The 24020-nt window shown below is 43.6% G+C and overlaps 3 protein-coding genes across 3 annotated transcripts; all 3 read right to left on the reverse strand.

Moving 5' to 3' along the window:
* Nucleotides 1-3624: 3624 nt before the first annotated feature.
* LOC146969330 (uncharacterized) lies at nt 3625-5418 on the reverse strand. Its single transcript, XM_085759707.1, has 5 exons — nt 5235-5418; nt 4288-4508; nt 4088-4152; nt 3851-3999; nt 3625-3751 (listed from the first exon to the last, which is right to left on the reverse strand). The coding sequence occupies exons 1-5, from the start codon at nt 5374-5376 to the stop codon at nt 3666-3668; spliced, it is 663 nt and encodes a 220-aa protein (XP_085615833.1). The 5' UTR covers nt 5377-5418; the 3' UTR covers nt 3625-3665.
* A 493-nt stretch (nt 5419-5911) lies between these two features.
* LOC146969331 (uncharacterized) lies at nt 5912-8974 on the reverse strand. The gene is made up of 3 exons (XM_085759379.1): nt 8950-8974; nt 6164-8876; nt 5912-5972 (listed from the first exon to the last, which is right to left on the reverse strand). The coding sequence occupies exons 1-3, from the start codon at nt 8972-8974 to the stop codon at nt 5912-5914; spliced, it is 2799 nt and encodes a 932-aa protein (XP_085615505.1).
* Nucleotides 8975-9429: 455 nt separating this feature from the next.
* LOC146969332 (uncharacterized) lies at nt 9430-23199 on the reverse strand. The gene is made up of 4 exons (XM_085759380.1): nt 23151-23199; nt 18696-22813; nt 10517-11249; nt 9430-9452 (listed from the first exon to the last, which is right to left on the reverse strand). Exons 1-4 carry the CDS (start codon nt 23197-23199, stop codon nt 9430-9432), a joined length of 4923 nt encoding a protein of 1640 aa, XP_085615506.1.
* Nucleotides 23200-24020: the final 821 nt, after the last annotated feature.

Here is a 24020-nt window from a genome sequence, read left to right on the forward strand (position 1 = left end):
ATGTTTTTTTTTATTGTTGTTTACTGACAATTGAGCCCTTTTTCATACCAGACATGGCAGTCATGTTCTAATGTCATTCAAAGGGAAATCAATCAATTATTGCTGGCTTAAGAGTAGCCACGACAAGATGACCAGGCAAGATGCAGTGAGGAGACTGGTCCTGTGATTCACTCCACTCGAAGCTGTGAAGGAGGAGAAAATAAATTCATATTACGTCAGTAAATAATTATTCAGGTTTTGTGGTTCTTTTTAATCAAGGAGCACATTTCTTACCTGTGCCATCCACCGTGATGGAGCTGCCCTCAATGTCAAAGCCAGAGACCGTGGAAGATACATTGATCAAAACACTCGCAATCTGAGTATTATTGGGAACAGATGTGCCTCTGAAGCTGAGGATCATGTCATTGATGATTGATCCAGTTCTGCGTGGGTAAAAAAAAAAAAGTAGCGGATGAAATATAAAATTCTTAAACTGTACCAAAGCAACTCTTGACAAATTACCTGAATACCACCACGTCAGGCAGTGTGTGAGTGAGTGAGATAAGTATTATTACACCTATTTTGAATTTTATTCAAATACAAATGCCTCATACTGAACCTTTTGGCGGCAAGGGCGGGCCTGGGCCCACAGAGTCGGCTGTGCCCGCCCAGGACTGGAAGCTGTTTATTTTGTTTGGGTTTTGGTTTTTACCTCGGATGGCCAACTCTCTATTAGGCTACCGTAATCCTATCTTGATTAGCGACGATGACTGCTGAAGTGCTCCTCGTGTAGGATCTCAACTCTCTGATGCACACAGCCCAAAGCCTGTAGCCCATCATCACCGCAGCACTGACTGAATCTGCGAGGTCCTGCTCAAGCTTGTAACGGGCCGAACTGCGGTTGTTGGAAACAAAAAAAAAAGAAAAAAGTCGTTTCGAACCAGCGCGTAGCCTATACACGGCTGTCCATGCTCACTTAACCCAAAAGAACAGCCCAGTCCAGATAAGAGAGCAACAAAGAGGAACAGAGACAGACAGCAAAGTAACAGGTGTGTGTGTCTGCCGTATAAGATTATCATAGAAGGCTGAAAATCTCAGGACATGTCTGCTCCAATTATTCAGCAGTAGCCTAGCTAAAGCATGTGTGGGTAGCCTATTCTGTCATATATCTGACAGTAGAGCTCTACAGCTATCAAGATAGAGATGAGAATAGGGCAGAAGTGTGGAAGAAGACAGTGTGGCCTGAAAGAGGAACATGGTGAAGCAGAGGAAAGGCTTGTCACCGGCCGGTCCAGGCCAAAAGATTTAAAAAATGAGTTTTGTTTTTGCTCTTCAGCCACAGCTCCACACTATAGACCAGTTTTGAGTTCAGTTTCATACACTTCAGCTATTCTTGCAATTACAAGAAGCCTAATAGGCACCTCAGTCAGTAGGTAAATCTGCTTAAAAAAAAAAAAAATCAGGAGTGTTGTCATTTCCCTCTAGGCTATTTCTCCTCAGAGTACAACCAGAATGCCTCAAATGTGTTAAACCCCCCCCACCCACCAACTATTTACTGTCTAATGTAGTGTAGTTTACAGTAGTTTATTATTACCCCCCCCCTTCACTCTCAGACACACACACACACACACACACACACACACACACACACACACACACACACACACACACACACACACACACACACACACACACACACACATTACACAATACATTTGTTAAAGCAGAAGTAAGCGGAATATGTTAATAGAAGTCTTAAATAGTTGTATCTTCCGACAGCAATCACTTCTATAGAGTGTTTGGTCTGAAACATGGGTCTGTCAGTCACTCTGCTCTGCTGTAAGCCGAGGAGAAAACTTTCCTTGTATCCTACAACCTTTATCCAATGAGGAGAGAGAACGGCATAAAGGGGCGGTCCTCTCTGTGTGTGCAGCCAAGGGATGCGCGTGAATGTGGTGACGTAGGGACGAGGGCGGGGACTGCTAACTCCATCGGCTGACAAGAAGTTAGCCAAAACCACCGGATCGCTTACTTCTGCTTTAAATGGCATCTTTTGTTGAGTTTTATTACACAATACTTACTCTGATATTTTGAATCCTTCAACTAACAAATAACCCAAAGTATGAAAAAACTAATACTAAAACTAATAAAAACTAAACTAAAACTAAGTGTTTAGAAAAAAAAATTAAAACTAGCAAACCCGCTCTAGAAACTAATTAAAACTAACTGAATTAGATAAAAAGAAGTCAAAACTAAATAAAACTAAACTATAATGAAAAATCCCAAACTATTATAACCTTGTGTGGATGTCGTGGTTGAAGCAGTTGTTGGTGTTGATACAGTTTTAGTTACTGTCGTAGTTGGTGTGGATGCAGTGGTTCATAGTAGTTGTTGGGGTGGATGCAGTGGTTGAAGCAGTTATTAGTATCGATGCAGTTGTAGTTACTGTTGTAGTTGGAGTTCTTTGACTCCACCAGTCTCTCTGTGTCTCTGTTCAACCTGCTGATGACACTCTGTGACACCCTAAGCTCAGTGGACACTCCCCTCTGAAAACATCCCGTTTGAAGCCTTGCAATGGCACAATCCACTGTTGATGGATTGTAAGGAGTCGTCTTGGTCCCATGATGTCAAAATGTGCAGCATGATGAAGAGATCTGTTTCAGTACAAACTGAACCAGCACATTTAGTGGTCGATTCATGGATCAGACACGTGTGATTTTTGTGTTTAATCACCTTATAAGAGAACAGCAAGTAGCCTACTGAAACATTGTATTTGCACATGTGCAAAAAGTTTAGAGAAGGTCAAATTAAGTTCACCTGTAAAGGTTATGGTGCATTTTAGATGCCTTCTGAAATATCATTCAAAAGCCAAGTATTCCTAACTTTTTGTGAGTAGTGTATACATATACATATATTATGATCATTCACTAGCAAGGACCATGCCACAACAATGTCTGATTTAACATTTTAATTGATAGAAGTGTTGAGGAAGGGTGGATAAGGCTTGGAGGGTTGATGACTGCTCTGTTGGTCCAGGAGGATGTAGTTGAAGCTGGTTGAGCAGAGTGGGAGTTTTGTCTCGGAGCTGGATACATGCCCCTCAGACAGTATCTGGAATTGGATGTGGAAGGGCCACCGAGGTGGCCACGTGAAGATGCAGCCAAGCTGATGTGGCCGCAAAAAAAAAAAAAAGGTTCAAATTTATGACACGTTCATGACTGTGTCATGTCACTGTTATGACAGTATCATGTCACTCTTATGATGAGCAAAACATGAGAGAGACAATTTGCAATCCAAGAAGATTATTATTTATTTATTATTATTTATTTATTCTGATCGTTGTAAAGTTTCTGACACAAATTGTAAAAACTGTAAGAAACTTCACAGGGTACATGTGATTATATAAATAAATTTAGTATAAATAAGACAAGTGAGAGTGCATTATTATAACATCATGTTAAATGATAACACAACTGTGAAAAAGAATATGCGGCCCACGATAACCTGCATGTGCTCCTTTATTTAATTTAAGATACAAACCTAAACATTGGTTTTACATGCAATGATACTATCATAACCCCCACTGGTATGAAATAAATAGTGTCATTATACCACTAAGCTTATTATGTGATTATTATGTGATTAAGTGATTCTGTTCTAATTTCATTCAAAGGGAAATCAATCAATTATTGCTGGCTCGAGAGTAGCCACGACAAGATGACCAGGCAAGATGCAGTGAGGATACTGGTCCTGTGATTCACTCCACTTGAAGCTGTGAAGGAGGAGAAAATAAATTCAAACATTACTTTAGTAATACAATTCTTCAGCTTTTGTGGTTCTTTTTAATCCATGAGCACTTAGTATTTCTTACCTATGCCGTCCACTGTGATGGAGCTGCCCTCAATGTCAAAACCAGAGACAGTTGAAGCTGCATTGATCAAAACACTCGCAATCTGAGTATTATTGGGAACAGATGTGCCTCTGAAGCTAAGGATCATGACATTGATGATTGATCCATTTCTGCGGGGGTAAAAAAAGAGTAACATATGAGCTATCAGGTTTAGGCCGCAGTTCTTAAGCTGTACCAAAGTAAGTCTTGACAAATTACCTGAATGCCACCACGTCCAAGGAATTGAAGGAAGAGGGGAATTCAGTTTGGTACAAAGGTTGAAGCTGCAGAAACAGAGAACACAGTGAGGGGTAATTTGGTTCAATGGTATTGTAATTACACTTGTGGTTCATAATACTAAATGGAACCAATTAGTGGTCTGTAATAACATAATTCAAAATAATACTGAGAAATTTTACCTGTCCTTTTATCATGGAAGCTCGGTTTCTAAAAGCAGTGGATGATGAGTTCTGCAAGTCACTTGTAAATGTGTCCAGAACAGATCTGAAAACCACCTGCTTTGTTGTGAGTGCAGCAGTTGTTGGTGTTGTAGTTGTAGTTGTAGGTGTAGTTGTAGTTGTAGGTGTAGTTGTAGCAGTTGAAGGACTGGCAGTTGTAGTCGTATTTGCCACTGGACTTTCTGTAAAATATATTTTTTTGTAAATAAATACTAGTTTGGCATTTAATCTACAGTTGTGCTCAAAAGTTTACAATTAATTAGTGTCTGTAAAAAAAAGTCAATGAGATTCTGGGCTCTTGACAAACACCTGCACATTTCATCCATTGCTGCACTGACTTTGCTGGATTCTGAGCCATGGGGAAAGCAAAAGAACTGTCAAAAGTCCTGAGGGAGGAGGTTGTTCAACTTTATAAAACAGAAAAAGGATAGAGAAAGATATCCAAAGATTTGAGAATGCCAATCAGCAGTGTTCAAGCTCTCATAAAAGTGGAAATTAAGGGGTTCTGTTGATACCAAGCCACGGTCTGGTACTGTCAAAAATTTGTTGGTCAGACTCTCTGATGATCTTCTTTTCTTTAAGGATTGTGTTATTTCTGGATGTCTCAACAGTTTAATTTGAATCCCATTTAAAAGTAGGAGTAATCTGTTTTGTCTGATCACTTATGTCTTACAATTAATACAATTTACACAACAAATAGAATGATTCTTTCAATGAACATTTTCAGTACACTCCTGAGATAATGTGTAGGCAAACTAGCAGGTAGTCCGGTCATTAAAATGTTGGTGTTGCTTGGCAACCGTCCAGTGCCAGTCCAATTTTGGGATTACTATATGTGATGGTACAGTCAAATAAACAGAGAAATATACCAAAAAAAAATGTGTTACCTATTACTATTAATTACTTACCTAGTACTTGGACTCTATCTGGATTTATAGTGATATTGAACGAATTGCTGGAATCATTAGCAGCCTCTACTAAGGTTTGAACAACAACATCATTCTGTGGTAGATCTGCAGTGGAAGTATTCTGTCTGAACACGACCCCCATTTCCACTTCAGTTACATTCACTCGTGCTTGTTGGGAGAGTGCAGGCCTATATTGGCAAACAAAATGAAAGAGAAACTGTCAAATAACAAAATAAGAAGATTTTCATATCTTACCTTTAAGTTACACATCATACAACACAGTTTCCAATTTTGTATGTGAAGCAAAATAAGTGAAGCACTGCTTTTACCTGAACGCTATCACAATGCACTGAAGAAATATAGAGCCAAATCTTGCTTGGTATATCGAATTAAACTGCAAAAACAAAACACAAATTCAAGGATGGGAATGTTGTAAGCACAAATGTCATTGTTTTGAATTTAAATAAGAAAGGAGGACAACATTTTTTCTCAGATCATTCATATTAGAGCAATGGTAAAATTTATTTCAGTATATTTTACTCACTGTTGCTACAACTCGACTTTCGAGTTCTTTGAATCGGCTGCTGCTGCGGTCTTCAAGGTCATTTGAAAAAGGCTCTTCGGGTAAATCTGTTACGATGCCATAAGTAGGTTTAGAAGAAGAAGTGGTTAATGCCTCAGTAATAGATGTTCCAGTAGTAGCTGTGGTTGTTGCGGATGTAATTGCAGTTAGAGATGCTGTGGTTGTTGTTGCAGTTGTTGTGGTTGGAGATGTTGTGGTTGTTGTTGCAGCTGTTGTTGGAGTTGGAGATTCTGTGGTAGTTGTTGCAGCAGTTGTTGTTGTTGGAGACACTGTGGTTGTTGTTGCAGCGGTTGTTGTGGTTGTAGATGGTGTGGTTGTTGTTGCAGCTGTTGTTGTAGTTGGAGACACTGTGGTTGTTGTTGCAGCAGTTGTTGTGGTTGTTATTGCAGCAGTGGTTGTTGTTGCAAGAGTTGTTGTGGTTGGAGATGCTGTGGTTGTTGTTGCAGCTGTTGTTGTTGTTGGAGATGCTGTTGTAGTGGTTGCAGCAGTTGTTGTGGTTGGAGATGCTGTGGTTGTTGTTGCAACAGTTGTTGTGGTTGGAGATGGTGTGGTTGTTGTTGCAGCTGTTGTTGTGGTTGGAGATGCTGTGGTTGTGGTTGCAACAGTTGTTGCAGTTGGAAATGGTTTGGTTGTTGCAGCTGTTGTTGTAGTTGGAGACACTGTGGTTGTGGTTGCAACAGTTGTAGTTGGAGACTCTGTGGTTGTTGCAGTGGTTGTTGTGGTTGTAGATGCTGTGGTTGTTGCAGCTGTTGTTGTAGTTGGAGATGGTGAGGTTGTGGTTGCAACAGTTGTTGTGGTTGGAGATGCTGTGGTTGTTGCTGCAGCAGTTGTTGTGGTTGTAGATGGTGTGGTTGTTGTTACAGCAGTTGTTGTGGTTGTAGATGCTGTGGTTGTTGTTGCAGCTGTTGTTGTGGTTGGAGATGCTGTTGTAGTGGTTGCAGCAGTTGTTGTGGTTGGAGATGCTGTGGTTGTTGTTGCGGCTGTTGTTGTGGTTGGAGACACTGTGGTTGTGGTTGCAACAGTTGTTGTGGTTGGAGATGGTGTGGTAGTTGTTGCAGCTGTTGTTGTAGTTGGAGACACTGTGGTTATGGTTGCAACAGTTGTTGTAGTTGGAGACTCTGTGGTTGTTGCAGTGGTTGTTGTGGTTGTAGATGCTGTGGTTGTTGCAGCTGTTGTTGTAGTTGGAGATGGTGTGGTTGTGGTTGCAACAGTTGTTGTGGTTGGAGATGCTGTGGTTGTTGTAGCAGCTGTTGTTGTAGTTGGAGATGGTGTGGTTGTGGTTGCAACAGTTGTTATGGTTGGAGATGCTGTGGTAGTTGTTGCAGCTGTTGTTGTGGTTGGAGATGCTGTGGTTGTTGTTGCAGCTGTTGTTGTAGTTGGAGATGGTGTGGTTGTGGTTGCAACAGTTGTTGTGGTTGGAGATGCTGTGGTTGTTGTAGCAGCTGTTGTTGTAGTTGGAGATGGTGTGGTTGTGGTTGCAACAGTTGTTATGGTTGGAGATGCTGTGGTAGTTGTTGCAGCTGTTGTTGTGGTTGGAGATGCCGTGGTTGTTGTTGCAGCTGTTGTTGTAGTTGGAGATTGTGTGGTTGTTGCTGCAGCAGTTGTTGTGGTTGGAGATGCTGTGGTAGTTGTTGCAGCTGTTGTTGTGGTTGGAGATTGTGTGGTTGTTGCTGCAGCAGTTGTTGTGGTTAATGATGCTGTGGTTGTTGTTGCAGCAGTTGTTGTGGTTGGAGATGCTGTTGTAGTTGTTGCAGCTGTTGTTGTAGTTGGAGACACTGTGGTTGTTGTTGCAGCTGTTGTTGTAGTTGGAGATGGTGTGGTTGTTGTAGCAGCAGTTGTTGTGGTTGGAGATGGTGTGGTTGTTGTAGCAGCAGTTGTTGTGGTTGGAGATGCTGTTGTAGTTGTTGCAGCTGTTGTTGTAGTTGGAGACACTGTGGTTGTTGTTGCAGCTGTTGTTGTAATTGGAGATGGTGTGGTTGTTGTAGCAGCAGTTGTTGTGGTTGGAGACGCTGTTGTAGTTGTTGCAGCTGTTGTTGTAGTTGGAGACACTGTGGTTGTTGTTGCAGCTGTTGTTGTAGTTGGAGATGGTGTGGTTGTTGTAGCAGCAGTTGTTGTCGTTGGAGATGCTGTGGTTGTTGTTGCAGCAGTTGTTGTGGTTGGAGACACTGTGGTTGTTGTTGCAGCTGTTGTAGTTGGAGATGGTGTGGTTGTTGTAGCAGCAGTTGTTGTGGTTGGAGATGTTGTTGTAGTTGTTGCAGCTGTTGTTGTAGTTGGAGACACTGTGGTTGTTGTTGCAGCTGTTGTTGTAGTTGGAGATGGTGTGGTCGTTGTAGCAGCAGTTGTTGTCGTTGGAGATGCTGTGGTTGTTGTTGCAGCTGTTGTTGTGGTTGGAGATGCTGTTGTAGTGGTTGCAGCTGTTGTTGTAGTTGGAGATGGTGTGGTTGTTGTAGCAGCAGTTGTTGTGGTTGGAGACGCTGTTGTAGTTGTTGCAGCTGTTGTTGTAGTTGGAGACACTGTGGTTGTTGTTGCAGCTGTTGTTGTAGTTGGAGATGCTGTGGTTGTTGTTGCAGCTGTTGTTGTAGTTGGAGATGGTGTGGTTGTTGTAGCAGCAGTTGTTGTGGTTGGAGATGCTGTTGTAGTTGTTGCAGCTGTTGTTGTAGTTGGAGACACTGTGGTTGTTGTTGCAGCTGTTGTTGTAGTTGGAGATGGTGTGGTTGTTGTAGCAGCAGTTGTTGTCGTTGGAGATGCTGTGGTTGTTGTTGCAGCAGTTGTTGTGGTTGGAGACACTGTGGTTGTTGTTGCAGCTGTTGTTGTAGTTGGAGATGGTGTGGTTGTTGTAGCAGCATTTGTTGTGGTTGGAGATGCTGTTGTAGTTGTTGCAGCTGTTGTTGTAGTTGGAGACACTGTGGTTGTTGTTGCAGCTGTTGTTGTAGTTGGAGATGGTGTGGTTGTTGTAGCAGCAGTTGTTGTCGTTGGAGATGCTGTGGTTGTTGTCGCAGCAGTTGTTGTGGTTGGAGATGCTGTGGTTGTTGTAGCAGCTGTTGTTGTAGTTGGAGATGCTGTGAATAAATTCAAACATTACTTAAGTATTAAAAATTCTTAAGCTATTGTGGTTCTTTTTAATCCATGAGCACTTAGTATTTCTTACCTGTGCCATCCACTGTGATGGAGCTTCCCTCAATGTCAAAACCAGAGACAGTTGAAGCTGCATTGATCACAACACTCGCAATCTGAGTATTATTGGGAACAGATGTGCCTCTGAAGCTGAGGATCATGTCATTGATGATTGATCCATTTCTGCAGGGGTAAAAAAAGAGTAACATATGAGCTATCAGGTTTAGGCCATAGTTCTTAAACTGTACCAAAGTAAATCTTGACAAATTACCTGAATGCCACCACGTCCAAGGAATTGAAGGAAGAGGGGAATTCAGTTTGGTACAAAGGTTGAAGCTGCAGAAACAGAGAACACAGTGAGGGGTAATTTGGTTCAATGGTATTGTAATTACACTTGTGGTTCATAATACTAAATGGAACCAATTAGTGGTCTGTGATAACATAATTCAAAATAATACTGAGAAACTTACCTGTCCTTTTATCATGGAAGCTCTGTTTCTAAAAGCAGTGGATGATGAGTTCTGCAAGTCAATTGTAAATGTGTCCAGAACAGATCTGAAAACCACCTGCTTTGTGAGTGCAGCAGTTGTTGTTGGTGTTATAGTTGTAGTTGGAGATGCTGTGGTAGTTGCTGCAGCTGTTGTTGTAGTTGGAGATGCTGTGGTTGTTGTTGCAGCAGTTGTGGTTGGAGATGCTGTGGTTGTTGTTGCAGCTGTTGTTGTGGTTGGAGATGCTGCTGTTGTTGTTGCAGCAGTTGTTGTAGTTGGAGATACTGTGGTTGTTGCAGCAGTTGTTGTGGTTGGAGATGTTGTGGTTGTTGTTGTAGCAGTTGTTGTGTTAGTAGTTGTAGTTACTGCCGTAGTTGGTGTCGATACAGTGGAAGATGCTGTTGAAGCGGTTGTTGAAGAAGTGGTAGATGCTGTCGATGCAGTGGTTGAAGTGGTTGTTGGTGTGGATGGAGTTGTTGTTGCTGTTGACGCAGTGATTGAAGTAGTTGTTGGTGTGGATGGATTTGTTGTCAAAGCAGTGGTTGAAGTAGTTGTTGGTGTGGATGGAGTTGTCGTCGAAGCTGTGGTTGAAGTAGTTGTTGCTGTTGTAGTTGTTGATGCAGTAGTAGATGCTGTTGAAGCAGTGGTTGAAGTAGTTGTTGGTGTGGATGGAGTTGTCGTCAAAGCAGTGGTTGAAGTAGTTGTTGGTGTGGATGGAGCTGTTGCTGTCGTAGTTGGTGTTGATGCAGTAGTAGATGCTGTTGAAGCAGTGTTTGAAGTAGTTGATGGTGTTGATGCAGTAGTAGATGCTGTTGAAGCAATGGTTGAAGTAGTTGTTGGTGTGGATGGAGTTGTCGTCGAAGCTGTGGTTGAAGTAGTTGTTGCTGTTGTAGTTGTTGATGCAGTAGTAGATGCTGTTGAAGCAGTGGTTGAAGTAGTTGTTGGTGTGGATGGAGTTGTCGTCGAAGCAGTGGTTGAAGTAGTTGTTAGTGATGATGCAGTAGTAGATGCTATTGAAGCAGTGGTTGAAGTAGTTGTTGGTGTAGATGGAGTTGTTGTTGGTGTTGATGCAGTAGTAGATGTTATTGAAGCAGTGCTTGAAGTAGTTGTTGGTGTGGATGGAGTTGTCGTCAAAGCAGTGGTTGAAGTAGTTGTTGGTGTGGATGGAGTTGTCGTCGAGGCAGTGGTTGAAGTAGTTGTTGGTGTGGATGGAGTTGTCGTCGAAGCAGTGGTTGAACTAGTCGTTGGTGTGGATGGAGTTGTCGTCGAAGCAGTGGTTGAAGTAGTTGTTGCTGTTGTTGATGCAGTAGTAGATGCTGTTGAAGCAGTGGTTGAAGTAGTTGTTGGTGTGGATGGAGTTGTAGTCGAAGCAGTGGTTGAAGTAGTTGTTGGTGTGGATGGAGTAGTATTCAAAGCAGTGGTTGAAGTACTTGTTGGTGTAGATGGAGTTGTAGTCAAAGCAGTGGTTGAAGTAGTTGTTGGTGTGGATGTTGTTGAAGCAGTGGTTGAAGTAGTTGTTGGTGTGGATGGAGTTGTAGTCGAAGCAGTGGTTGAAGTAGTTGTTGGTGTGGATGGAGTTGTTGTTGCTGTTGTAGTTGTTGATGCAGTAGTAGATGCTGTTGAAGCAGTGGTTGAAGTAGTTGTTGGTGTGGATGGAGTTGTTGTTGCTGTTGTAGTTGTTGATGCAGTAGTAGATGCTGTTGAAGCAGTGGTTGAAGTAGTTGTTGGTGTGGATGGAGTTGTCGTCGAAGCAGTGGCTGAAGTAGTTGTTGGTGTGGATGGAGTTGTAGTCGAAGCAGTGGTTGAAGTCGTTGTTGGTGTGGATGGAGTTGTTGTTGGCGTTGATGCAGTGGTAGATGCTGTTGAAGCAGTAGTTGAAGTGGTTGTTGGTGTGGATGGAGTTGTCGTCGAAACAGTGGTTGAAGTAGTTGTTGGTGTGGATGGAGTTGTAGTCGAAGCAGTGGTTGAAGTAGTTGTTGGTGTGGATGGAGTTGCCGTTGAGGCAGTGGTTGAAGTAGTTGTTGGTGTGGATGGAGTTGTCGTCGAAGCTGTGGTTGAAGTAGTTGTTGGTGTGGATGAAGTTGTTGTTGGTGTTGATGCGGTAGTAGATGCTGTTGAAGCAGTAGTTGAAGTTGTTGTTGGTGTTGATGCAGTAGTAGATGCTGTTGAAACAGTGGTTGAAGTAGTTGCTGGTGTGGATGGAGTTGTTGTTGCTGTTGTAGTTGGTGTTGATGCAGTAGTAGATGCTGTTGAAGTAGTTGTTGGTGTGGATGGAGTTGTAGTCGAAGCAGTGGTTGAAGTAGTTGTTGGTGTGGATGGAGTTGTTGTTGCTGTTGTAGTTGTTGATGCAGTAGTAGATGCTGTTGAAGCAGTGGTTGAAGTAGTTGTTGGTGTGGATGGAGTTGTAGTCAAAGCAGTGGTTGAAGTAGTTGTTGGTGTGGATGGAGTTGTCGTTGAGGCAGTGGTTGAAGTAGTTGTTGGTGTGGATGGAGTTGTTGTTGCTGTTGTAGTTGTTGATGTAGTTGTTGATGCAGTAGTAGATGCTGTTGAAGCAGTGGTTGAAGTAGTTCTTGGTGTGGATGGAGTTGTCGTCGAAGCTGTGGTTGAAGTAGTTATTGGTGTGGATGAAGTTGTTGTTGGTGTTGTAGTTGGTGTTGATGCGGTAGTAGATGCTGTTGAAGCAGTAGTTGAAGTTGTTGTTGGTGTTGATGCAGTAGTAGATGCTGTTGAAGCAGTGGTTGAAGTAGTTGCTGGTGTGGATGGAGTTGTTGTTGCTGTTGTAGTTGGTGTTGATGCAGTAGTAGATGCTGTTGAAGTAGTTGTTGGTGTGGATGGAGTTGTAGTCGAAGCAGTGGTTGAAGTAGTTGTTGGTGTGGATGGAGTTGTTGTTGCTGTTGTAATTGTTGATGCAGTAGTAGATGCTGTTGAAGCAGTGGTTGAAGTAGTTGTTGGTGTGGATGGAGTTGTAGTCGAAGCAGTGGTTGAAGTAGTTGTTGGTGTGGATGGAGTTGTCGTTGAGGCAGTGGTTGAAGTAGTTGTTGGTGTGGATGGAGTTGTTGTTGCTGTTGTAGTTGTTGATGCAGTAGTAGATGCTGTTGAAGCAGTGGTTGAAGTAGTTGTTGGTGTGGATGGAGTTGTCGTTGAGGCAGTGGTTGAAGTAGTTGTTGGTGTGGATGGAGTTGTTGTTGCTGTTGTAGTTGTTGATGCAGTAGTAGATGCTGTTGAAGCAGTGGTTGAAGTAGTTGTTGGTGTGGATGGAGTTGTAGTCGAAGCAGTGGTTGAAGTAGTTGTTGGTGTGGATGGAGTTGTCGTTGAGGCAGTGGTTGAAGTAGTTGTTGGTGTGGATGGAGTTGTTGTTGGTGTTGTAGTAGGTGTTGATGCGATAGTAGATGCTGTTGAAGCAGTAGTTGAAGTTGTTGTTGGTGTTGATGCAGTAGTAGATGCTGTTGAAGCAGTGGTTGAAGTAGTTGTTGGTGTGGATGGAGTTGTCGTCGAAGCAGTGGTTGAAGTAGTTGTTGGTGTGGATGGAGTTGTCGTCGAAGCTGTGGTTGAAGTAGTTATTGGTGTGGATGAAGTTGTTGTTGGTGTTGTAGTTGGTGTTGATGCGGTAGTAGATGCTGTTGAAGCAGTAGTTGAAGTTGTTGTTGGTGTTGATGCAGTAGTAGATGCTGTTGAAGCAGTGGTTGAAGTAGTTGCTGGTGTGGATGGAGTTGTTGTTGCTGTTGTAGTTGGTGTTGATGCAGTAGTAGATGCTGTTGAAGTAGTTGTTGGTGTGGATGGAGTTGTAGTCGAAGCAGTGGTTGAAGTAGTTGTTGGTGTGGATGGAGTTGTTGTTGCTGTTGTAGTTGTTGATGCAGTAGTAGATGCTGTTGAAGCAGTGGTTGAAGTAGTTGTTGGTGTGGATGGAGTTGTAGTCGAAGCAGTGGTTGAAGTAGTTGTTGGTGTGGATGGAGTTGTCGTTGAGGCAGTGGTTGAAGTAGTTGTTGGTGTGGATGGAGTTGTTGTTGCTGTTGTAGTTGTTGATGCAGTAGTAGATGCTGTTGAAGCAGTGGTTGAAGTAGTTGTTGGTGTGGATGGAGTTGTCGTTGAGGCAGTGGTTGAAGTAGTTGTTGGTGTGGATGGAGTTGTCGTTGAGGCAGTGGTTGAAGTAGTTGTTGGTGTGGATGGAGTTGTTGTTGGTGTTGTAGTTGGTGTTGATGCGGTAGTAGATGCTGTTGAAGCAGTAGTTGAAGTTGTTGTTGGTGTTGATGCAGTAGTAGATGCTGTTGAAGCAGTGGTTGAAGTAGTTGCTGGTGTGGATGGAGTTGTTGTTGCTGTTGTAGTTGGTGTTGATGCAGTAGTAGATGCTGTTGAAGTAGTTGTTGGTGTGGATGGAGTTGTAGTCGAAGCAGTGGTTGAAGTAGTTGTTGGTGTGGATGGAGTTGTTGTTGCTGTTGTAGTTGTTGATGCAGTAGTAGATGCTGTTGAAGCAGTGGTTGAAGTAGTTGTTGGTGTGGATGGAGTTGTAGTCGAAGCAGTGGTTGAAGTAGTTGTTGGTGTGGATGGAGTTGTCGTTGAGGCAGTGGTTGAAGTAGTTGTTGGTGTGGATGGAGTTGTTGTTGCTGTTGTAGTTGTTGATGCAGTAGTAGATGCTGTTGAAGCAGTGGTTGAAGTAGTTGTTGGTGTGGATGGAGTTGTCGTTGAGGCAGTGGTTGAAGTAGTTGTTGGTGTGGATGGAGTTGTCGTTGAGGCAGTGGTTGAAGTAGTTGTTGGTGTGGATGGAGTTGTTGTTGCTGTTGTAGTTGTTGATGCAGTAGTAGATGCTGTTGAAGCAGTGGTTGAAGTAGTTGTTGGTGTGGATGGAGTTGTAGTCGAAGCAGTGGTTGAAGTAGTTGTTGGTGTGGTTGGAGTTGTCGTTGAGGCAGTGGTTGAAGTAGTTGTTGGTGTGGATGGAGTTGTTGTTGGTGTTGTAGTAGGTGTTGATGCGATAGTAGATGCTGTTGAAGCAGTAGTTGAAGTTGTTGTTGGTGTTGATGCAGTAGTAGATGCTGTTGAAGCAGTGGTTGAAGTAGTTGTTGGTGTGGATGGAGTTGTCGTCGAAGCAGTGGTTGAAGTAGTTGTTGGTGTGGATGGAGTTGTAGTCGAAGCAGTGGTTGAAGTCGTTGTTGGTGTGGATGGAGTTGTTGTTGGCGTTGATGCAGTGGTAGATGCTGTTGAAGCAGTAGTTGAAGTGGTTGTTGGTGTGGATGGAGTTGTCGTCGAAACAGTGGTTGAAGTAGTTGTTGGTGTGGATGGAGTTGTAGTCGAAGCAGTGGTTGAAGTAGTTGTTGGTGTGGATGGAGTTGCCGTTGAGGCAGTGGTTGAAGTAGTTGTTGGTGTGGATGGAGTTGTCGTCGAAGCTGTGGTTGAAGTAGTTGTTGGTGTGGATGAAGTTGTTGTTGGTGTTGTAGTTGGTGTTGATGCGGTAGTAGATACTTTTGAAGCAGTAGTTGAAGTTGTTGTTGGTGTTGATGCAGTAGTAGGTGCTGTTGAAACAGTGGTTGAAGTAGTTGCTGGTGTGGATGGAGTTGTTGTTGCTGTTGTAGTTGGTGTTGATGCAGTAGTAGATGCTGTTGAAGTAGTTGTTGGTGTGGATGGAGTTGTAGTCGAAGCAGTGGTTGAAGTAGTTGTTGGTGTGGATGGAGTTGTTGTTGCTGTTGTAGTTGTTGATGCAGTAGTAGATGCTGTTGAAGCAGTGGTTGAAGTAGTTGTTGGTGTGGATGGAGTTGTAGTCGAAGCAGTGGTTGAAGTAGTTGTTGGTGTGGATAGAGTTGTCGTTGAGGCAGTGGTTGAAGTAGTTGTTGGTGTGGATGGAGTTGTTGTTGCTGTTGTAGTTGTTGATGCAGTAGTAGATGCTGTTGAAGCAGTGGTTGAAGTAGTTGTTGGTGTGGATGGAGTTGTTGTTGCTGTTGTAGTTGTTGATGCAGTAGTAGATGCTGTTGAAGCAGTGGTTGAAGTAGTTGTTGGTGTGGATGGAGTTGTTGTTGCTGTTGTAGTTGTTGATGCAGTAGTAGATGCTGTTGAAGCAGTGGTTGAAGTAGTTGTTGGTGTGGATGGAGTTGTCGTCGAAGCAGTGGTTGAAGTAGTTGTTGGTGTGGATGGAGTTGTAGTCGAAGCAGTGGTTGAAGTCGTTGTTGGTGTGGATGGAGTTGTTGTTGGCGTTGATGCAGTGGTAGATGCTGTTGAAGCAGTAGTTGAAGTGGTTGTTGGTGTGGATGGAGTTGTCGTCGAAACAGTGGTTGAAGTAGTTGTTGGTGTGGATGGAGTTGTAGTCGAAGCAGTGGTTGAAGTAGTTGTTGGTGTGGATGGAGTTGCCGTTGAGGCAGTGGTTGAAGTAGTTGTTGGTGTGGATGGAGTTGTCGTCGAAGCTGTGGTTGAAGTAGTTGTTGGTGTGGATGAAGTTGTTGTTGGTGTTGATGCGGTAGTAGATGCTGTTGAAGCAGTAGTTGAAGTTGTTGTTGGTGTTGATGCAGTAGTAGATGCTGTTGAAACAGTGGTTGAAGTAGTTGCTGGTGTGGATGGAGTTGTTGTTGCTGTTGTAGTTGGTGTTGATGCAGTAGTAGATGCTGTTGAAGTAGTTGTTGGTGTGGATGGAGTTGTAGTCGAAGCAGTGGTTGAAGTAGTTGTTGGTGTGGATGGAGTTGTTGTTGCTGTTGTAGTTGTTGATGCAGTAGTAGATGCTGTTGAAGAAGTGGTTGAAGTAGTTGTTGGTGTGGATGGAGTTGTAGTCAAAGCAGTGGTTGAAGTAGTTGTTGGTGTGGATGGAGTTGTCGTTGAGGCAGTGGTTGAAGTAGTTGTTGGTGTGGATGGAGTTGTTGTTGCTGTTGTAGTTGTTGATGCAGTAGTAGATGCTGTTGAAGCAGTGGTTGAAGTAGTTGTTGGTGTGGATGGAGTTGTAGTCGAAGCAGTGGTTGAAGTAGTTGTTGGTGTGGATGGAGTTGTCGTTGAGGCAGTGGTTGAAGTAGTTGTTGGTGTGGATGGAGTTGTTCTTGCTGTTGTAGTTGTTGATGCAGTAGTAGATGCTGTTGAAGCAGTGGTTGAAGTAGTTGTTGGTGTGGATGGAGTTGTCGTTGAGGCAGTGGTTGAAGTAGTTGTTGGTGTGGATGGAGTTGTAGTCGAAGCAGTGGTTGAAGTAGTTGTTGGTGTGGATGGAGTTGTCGTTGAGGCAGTGGTTGAAGTAGTTGTTGGTGTGGATGGAGTTGTTGTTGGTGTTGTAGTAGGTGTTGATGCGATAGTAGATGCTGTTGAAGCAGTAGTTGAAGTTGTTGTTGGTGTTGATGCAGTAGTAGATGCTGTTGAAGCAGTGGTTGAAGTAGTTGTTGGTGTGGATGGAGTTGTCGTCGAAGCAGTGGTTGAAGTAGTTGTTGGTGTGGATGGAGTTGTAGTCGAAGCAGTGGTTGAAGTCGTTGTTGGTGTGGATGGAGTTGTTGTTGGCGTTGATGCAGTGGTAGATGCTGTTGAAGCAGTAGTTGAAGTGGTTGTTGGTGTGGATGGAGTTGTCGTCGAAGCAGTGGTTGAAGTAGTTGTTGGTGTGGATGGAGTTGTAGTCGAAGCAGTGGTTGAAGTAGTTGTTGGTGTGGATGGAGTTGCCGTTGAGGCAGTGGTTGAAGTAGTTGTTGGTGTGGATGGAGTTGTCGTCGAAGCTGTGGTTGAAGTAGTTGTTGGTGTGGATGGAGTTGTTGTTGGTGTTGTAGTTGGTGTTGATGCGGTAGTAGATGCTGTTGAAGCAGTAGTTGAAGTTGTTGTTGGTGTTGATGCAGTAGTAGATGCTGTTGAAGCAGTGGTTGAAGTAGTTGTTGGTGTGGATGGAGTTGTTGTTGTTGTTGTTGTAGTTGGTGTTGATGCAGTAGTAGATGCTGTTGAAGTAGTTGTTGGTGTGGATGGAGTTGTCGTTGAGGCAGTGGTTGAAGTAGTTGTTGGTGTGGATGGAGTTGTTGTTGCTGTTGTAGTTGTTGATGCAGTAGTAGATGCTGTTGAAGCAGTGGTTGAAGTAGTTGTTGGTGTGGATGGAGTTGTAGTCGAAGCAGTGGTTGAAGTAGTTGTTGGTGTGGATGGAGTTGTCGTTGAGGCAGTGGTTGAAGTAGTTGTTGGTGTGGATGGAGTTGTTGTTGGTGTTGTAGTTGGTGTTGATGCGGTAGTAGATGCTGTTGAAGCAGTAGTTGAAGTTGTTGTTGGTGTTGATGCAGTAGTAGATGCTGTTGAAGCAGTGGTTGAAGTAGTTGCTGGTGTGGATGGAGTTGTTGTTGCTGTTGTAGTTGGTGTTGATGCAGTAGTAGATGCTGTTGAAGTAGTTGTTGGTGTGGATGGAGTTGTAGTCGAAGCAGTGGTTGAAGTAGTTGTTGGTGTGGATGGAGTTGTTGTTGCTGTTGTAGTTGTTGATGCAGTAGTAGATGCTGTTGAAGCAGTGGTTGAAGTAGTTGTTGGTGTGGATGGAGTTGTAGTCGAAGCAGTGGTTGAAGTAGTTGTTGGTGTGGATGGAGTTGTCGTTGAGGCAGTGGTTGAAGTAGTTGTTGGTGTGGATGGAGTTGTTGTTGCTGTTGTAGTTGTTGATGCAGTAGTAGATGCTGTTGAAGCAGTGGTTGAAGTAGTTGTTGGTGTGGATGGAGTTGTCGTTGAGGCAGTGGTTGAAGTAGTTGTTGGTGTGGATGGAGTTGTCGTTGAGGCAGTGGTTGAAGTAGTTGTTGGTGTGGATGGAGTTGTTGTTGCTGTTGTAGTTGTTGATGCAGTAGTAGATGCTGTTGAAGCAGTGGTTGAAGTAGTTGTTGGTGTGGATGGAGTTGTAGTCGAAGCAGTGGTTGAAGTAGTTGTTGGTGTGGTTGGAGTTGTCGTTGAGGCAGTGGTTGAAGTAGTTGTTGGTGTGGATGGAGTTGTTGTTGGTGTTGTAGTAGGTGTTGATGCGATAGTAGATGCTGTTGAAGCAGTAGTTGAAGTTGTTGTTGGTGTTGATGCAGTAGTAGATGCTGTTGAAGCAGTGGTTGAAGTAGTTGTTGGTGTGGATGGAGTTGTCGTCGAAGCAGTGGTTGAAGTAGTTGTTGGTGTGGATGGAGTTGTAGTCGAAGCAGTGGTTGAAGTCGTTGTTGGTGTGGATGGAGTTGTTGTTGGCGTTGATGCAGTGGTAGATGCTGTTGAAGCAGTAGTTGAAGTGGTTGTTGGTGTGGATGGAGTTGTCGTCGAAACAGTGGTTGAAGTAGTTGTTGGTGTGGATGGAGTTGTAGTCGAAGCAGTGGTTGAAGTAGTTGTTGGTGTGGATGGAGTTGCCGTTGAGGCAGTGGTTGAAGTAGTTGTTGGTGTGGATGGAGTTGTCGTCGAAGCTGTGGTTGAAGTAGTTGTTGGTGTGGATGAAGTTGTTGTTGGTGTTGTAGTTGGTGTTGATGCGGTAGTAGATACTTTTGAAGCAGTAGTTGAAGTTGTTGTTGGTGTTGATGCAGTAGTAGGTGCTGTTGAAACAGTGGTTGAAGTAGTTGCTGGTGTGGATGGAGTTGTTGTTGCTGTTGTAGTTGGTGTTGATGCAGTAGTAGATGCTGTTGAAGTAGTTGTTGGTGTGGATGGAGTTGTAGTCGAAGCAGTGGTTGAAGTAGTTGTTGGTGTGGATGGAGTTGTTGTTGCTGTTGTAGTTGTTGATGCAGTAGTAGATGCTGTTGAAGCAGTGGTTGAAGTAGTTGTTGGTGTGGATGGAGTTGTAGTCGAAGCAGTGGTTGAAGTAGTTGTTGGTGTGGATAGAGTTGTCGTTGAGGCAGTGGTTGAAGTAGTTGTTGGTGTGGATGGAGTTGTTGTTGCTGTTGTAGTTGTTGATGCAGTAGTAGATGCTGTTGAAGCAGTGGTTGAAGTAGTTGTTGGTGTGGATGGAGTTGTTGTTGCTGTTGTAGTTGTTGATGCAGTAGTAGATGCTGTTGAAGCAGTGGTTGAAGTAGTTGTTGGTGTGGATGGAGTTGTTGTTGCTGTTGTAGTTGTTGATGCAGTAGTAGATGCTGTTGAAGCAGTGGTTGAAGTAGTTGTTGGTGTGGATGGAGTTGTCGTCGAAGCAGTGGTTGAAGTAGTTGTTGGTGTGGATGGAGTTGTAGTCGAAGCAGTGGTTGAAGTCGTTGTTGGTGTGGATGGAGTTGTTGTTGGCGTTGATGCAGTGGTAGATGCTGTTGAAGCAGTAGTTGAAGTGGTTGTTGGTGTGGATGGAGTTGTCGTCGAAACAGTGGTTGAAGTAGTTGTTGGTGTGGATGGAGTTGTAGTCGAAGCAGTGGTTGAAGTAGTTGTTGGTGTGGATGGAGTTGCCGTTGAGGCAGTGGTTGAAGTAGTTGTTGGTGTGGATGGAGTTGTCGTCGAAGCTGTGGTTGAAGTAGTTGTTGGTGTGGATGAAGTTGTTGTTGGTGTTGATGCGGTAGTAGATGCTGTTGAAGCAGTAGTTGAAGTTGTTGTTGGTGTTGATGCAGTAGTAGATGCTGTTGAAACAGTGGTTGAAGTAGTTGCTGGTGTGGATGGAGTTGTTGTTGCTGTTGTAGTTGGTGTTGATGCAGTAGTAGATGCTGTTGAAGTAGTTGTTGGTGTGGATGGAGTTGTAGTCGAAGCAGTGGTTGAAGTAGTTGTTGGTGTGGATGGAGTTGTTGTTGCTGTTGTAGTTGTTGATGCAGTAGTAGATGCTGTTGAAGAAGTGGTTGAAGTAGTTGTTGGTGTGGATGGAGTTGTAGTCAAAGCAGTGGTTGAAGTAGTTGTTGGTGTGGATGGAGTTGTCGTTGAGGCAGTGGTTGAAGTAGTTGTTGGTGTGGATGGAGTTGTTGTTGCTGTTGTAGTTGTTGATGCAGTAGTAGATGCTGTTGAAGCAGTGGTTGAAGTAGTTGTTGGTGTGGATGGAGTTGTAGTCGAAGCAGTGGTTGAAGTAGTTGTTGGTGTGGATGGAGTTGTCGTTGAGGCAGTGGTTGAAGTAGTTGTTGGTGTGGATGGAGTTGTTCTTGCTGTTGTAGTTGTTGATGCAGTAGTAGATGCTGTTGAAGCAGTGGTTGAAGTAGTTGTTGGTGTGGATGGAGTTGTCGTTGAGGCAGTGGTTGAAGTAGTTGTTGGTGTGGATGGAGTTGTAGTCGAAGCAGTGGTTGAAGTAGTTGTTGGTGTGGATGGAGTTGTCGTTGAGGCAGTGGTTGAAGTAGTTGTTGGTGTGGATGGAGTTGTTGTTGGTGTTGTAGTAGGTGTTGATGCGATAGTAGATGCTGTTGAAGCAGTAGTTGAAGTTGTTGTTGGTGTTGATGCAGTAGTAGATGCTGTTGAAGCAGTGGTTGAAGTAGTTGTTGGTGTGGATGGAGTTGTCGTCGAAGCAGTGGTTGAAGTAGTTGTTGGTGTGGATGGAGTTGTAGTCGAAGCAGTGGTTGAAGTCGTTGTTGGTGTGGATGGAGTTGTTGTTGGCGTTGATGCAGTGGTAGATGCTGTTGAAGCAGTAGTTGAAGTGGTTGTTGGTGTGGATGGAGTTGTCGTCGAAGCAGTGGTTGAAGTAGTTGTTGGTGTGGATGGAGTTGTAGTCGAAGCAGTGGTTGAAGTAGTTGTTGGTGTGGATGGAGTTGCCGTTGAGGCAGTGGTTGAAGTAGTTGTTGGTGTGGATGGAGTTGTCGTCGAAGCTGTGGTTGAAGTAGTTGTTGGTGTGGATGGAGTTGTTGTTGGTGTTGTAGTTGGTGTTGATGCGGTAGTAGATGCTGTTGAAGCAGTAGTTGAAGTTGTTGTTGGTGTTGATGCAGTAGTAGATGCTGTTGAAGCAGTGGTTGAAGTAGTTGTTGGTGTGGATGGAGTTGTTGTTGTTGTTGTTGTAGTTGGTGTTGATGCAGTAGTAGATGCTGTTGAAGTAGTTGTTGGTGTGGATGGAGTTGTCGTTGAGGCAGTGGTTGAAGTAGTTGTTGGTGTGGATGGAGTTGTTGTTGCTGTTGTAGTTGTTGATGCAGTAGTAGATGCTGTTGAAGCAGTGGTTGAAGTAGTTGTTGGTGTGGATGGAGTTGTAGTCGAAGCAGTGGTTGAAGTAGTTGTTGGTGTGGATGGAGTTGTCGTTGAGGCAGTGGTTGAAGTAGTTGTTGGTGTGGATGGAGTTGTTGTTGGTGTTGTAGTAGGTGTTGATGCGGTAGTAGATGCTGTTGAAGCAGTAGTTGAAGTTGTTGTTGGTGTTGATGCAGTAGTAGATGCTGTTGAAGCAGTGGTTGAAGTAGTTGTTGGTGTGGATGGAGTTGTCGTCGAAGCAGTGGTTGAAGTAGTTGTTGGTGTGGATGGAGTTGTAGTCGAAGCAGTGGTTGAAGTCGTTATTGGTGTGGATGGAGTTGTCGTCGAAGCAGTGGTTGAAGTAGTTGTTGGTGTGGATGGAGTTGTCGTTGAAGTAGTTGGTGGTGTGGATGGAGTTGTCGTCGAAGCTGTGGTTGAAGTAGTTGTTGCTGTTGTTGATGCGGTAGTAGATGCTGTTGAAGCAGTGGTTGAAGTAGTTGTTGGTGTGGATGGAGTTGTCGTCGAAGCAGTGGTTGAAGTAGTTGTTGGTGTGGATGGAGTTGTAGTCGAAGCAGTGGTTGAAGTCGTTATTGGTGTGGATGGAGTTGTCGTCGAAGCAGTGGTTGAAGTAGTTGTTGGTGTGGATGGAGTTGTCGTTGAAGTCGTTATTGGTGTGGATGGAGTTGTCGTCGAAGCAGTGGTTGAAGTAGTTGTTGGTGTGGATGGAGTTGTCGTTGAAGTGGTTGTTGGTGTGGATGGAGTTGTCGTTGTAGCAGTGGTTGAAGTAGTTGTTGGTGTGGTCGGAGTTGTAGTCGAAGCAGTGGTTGAAGTAGTTGCTGGTGTGGATGGAGTTGTTGTTGCTGTTGTAGTTGGTGTTGATGCAGTAGTAGATGCTGTTGAAGCAGTAGTTGAAGTGGTTGTTGGTGTGGATGGAGTTGTCGTTGAGGCAGTGGTTGAAGTAGTTGTTGGTGTGGATGGAGTTGTCGTCGAAGCTGTGGTTGAAGTAGTTGTTGCTGTTGTTGATGCGGTAGTAGATGCTGTTGAAGCAGTAGTTGAAGTGGTTGTTGGTGTGGATGGAGTTGTCGTCGAAGCAGTGGTTGAAGTACTTGTTGGTGTGGATGGAGTTGTTGTTGGCGTTGATGCAGTGGTAGATGCTGTTGAAGCAGTGGTTGAAGTCGTTGTTGGTGTGGATGGAGTTGTCGTCGGTGTTGATGCAGTGATAGATGCTGTTGAAGCTGTGGTTGAAGGAGTTGTTGCTGTTGTAGTTGGTGTTGATGCAGTAGTAGATGTGGTTGGAGACGCTGTGGTTGTTGTTACAGCTCTTGTTGTGGTTGGAGATGATGTGGTTGTTGTTACAGCTGTTGTTGTGGTTGGAGATGATGTGGTTGTTGATGCAGTAGTTGTTGTAGTTGGAGATGCTGTGGTAGTTGTTGCAGCTGTTGCACACGCTGTGGTTGGCGATGGTGTGGTTGTTGCAGCAGTTGTTGTGGTTGGAGATACTGTGGTTGTTGTGGTAGGAGATGCTGTGGTTGTTGTTACAGTAGTTGTTGTGGTTGGAGAACCTATGGTTGTTGTTGCAATGACTTATAATGAGACAAAAAATATATGAGTCGATCAACTTAATTTGTAGTAGATTATATATTTGTCTTGTAAAATAAGTAATGTATGAATTAATCCGTGCCCCAATATTTAAATATGTTTTCATGGACAGATTCTCCATTTTCATGTGTTCCAACATTTTAAAGGCTGTCAAACTAATTATGTCGTGCTTACCTGTTAGAATTAGGGAAACTGACATGATAAGTTTGATTGGTTCCCCCATGTTGAACCAATCTAAAATATAAAAAACAAAAACAAGAAAACAGAGAACATTATGAAAGCAGTTGGTTCTCATTTGCTTATATTTGGAAAGACAGTGATCAGATTCTTACTTATATCCAGTCGCAGACGATGTTACCCAATTTTTTTTAGCCACTTAACATCAGCTAAATTTAATATGTACAGGCACATGGACACACTTTCACATACACTTTCACATATACATACACACACAAACACAAATATATATTATGTATACATGTGTAAGTGTGTTTTTGTGTGTAAATCAAATTTTAGGATTTCGATCTGAATAATTTATCAAGAGTGATCATTCACTGACGTTTGTCTTCTGTTCTGTTCAAATAATCTATAATAAATTCCAAACTAGAAAATTTCCTCTGGGGAAATTTTGAATGGGCCACGGGGCTACTGCCGGTTTTGCCATCTCTGTCAACATGGGAATCAAACCCATGATCTTAAGGTCAAGACAGAGCTGATGAGACAGACACATGATCATCTTTCTATAAGCACTGATATGGAGGAGCTGTAACCACATTAGGTTAACTGTGTGCGTGCGTGTGTGTAATCACATGAAGTTACCTGTGTGTGTTAGTGTGGGAGAGGAGTGTGCGCTTCCGTGCGCATTTGTATGTTACCTGTGTGTTTTGATGTGTGTGTGTGTCTGTAACTGTAATCACAGGAAGCTGGTTATAGAGTCTGTGTGTGTGTGTGTGTGTGTGTGTGTGTGTGTGTGTGACTGACTTGACACATGTTATGAGCTGCATCCTGTGTCAGTCTGATTTAGCTGTGTGTCTGTGTTTATAA

The sequence above is a fragment of the Trachurus japonicus genome, chromosome 18 (assembly GCF_045865225.1).
Source record: "Trachurus japonicus isolate A0001 chromosome 18, Traja_1.0".
Taxonomy (NCBI): Eukaryota; Metazoa; Chordata; class Actinopteri; order Carangiformes; family Carangidae; genus Trachurus; species Trachurus japonicus.

Excerpts from the sequence above, each read along its gene's own strand:
- LOC146969330 (XM_085759707.1), bottom strand. The coding sequence starts at position 5,376 with ATGGGGGTCGTGTTCAGACAGAATACTTCCACTGCAGATCTACCACAG. Across the intron at positions 4,153-4,287 it reads CTTCCATGATAAAAGGACAG|CTTCAACCTTTGTACCAAAC; the intron begins GTAAAATTTCTC and ends CTGTTTCTGCAG. Across the intron at positions 4,000-4,087 it reads TTGGACGTGGTGGCATTCAG|AAATGGATCAATCATCAATG; the intron begins GTAATTTGTCAA and ends TTACCCCCGCAG.
- LOC146969331 (XM_085759379.1), bottom strand. The coding sequence starts at position 8,974 with ATGGCACAGGTAAGAAATACTAAGT. Across the intron at positions 8,877-8,949 it reads ACAGGTAAGAAATACTAAGT|CATCTCCAACTACAACAACA; the intron begins GCTCATGGATTA and ends ATTTATTCACAG. Across the intron at positions 5,973-6,163 it reads GCTGCAACAACAACCACAGT|CATCTCTAACTGCAATTACA; the intron begins GTCTCCAACTAC and ends CAACAACCACAG.
- LOC146969332 (XM_085759380.1), bottom strand. The coding sequence starts at position 23,199 with ATGGGGGAACCAATCAAACTTATCATGTCAGTTTCCCTAATTCTAACA. Across the intron at positions 11,250-18,695 it reads CTTCAACCACTGCCTCAACG|ACTCCATCCACACCAACAAC; the intron begins GCAACTCCATCC and ends ACGCCAACAACA. Across the intron at positions 9,453-10,516 it reads CACACCAACAACTACTTCAA|AACTCATCATCCACTGCTTT; the intron begins GCACTGCTTCAA and ends ATTGACTTGCAG.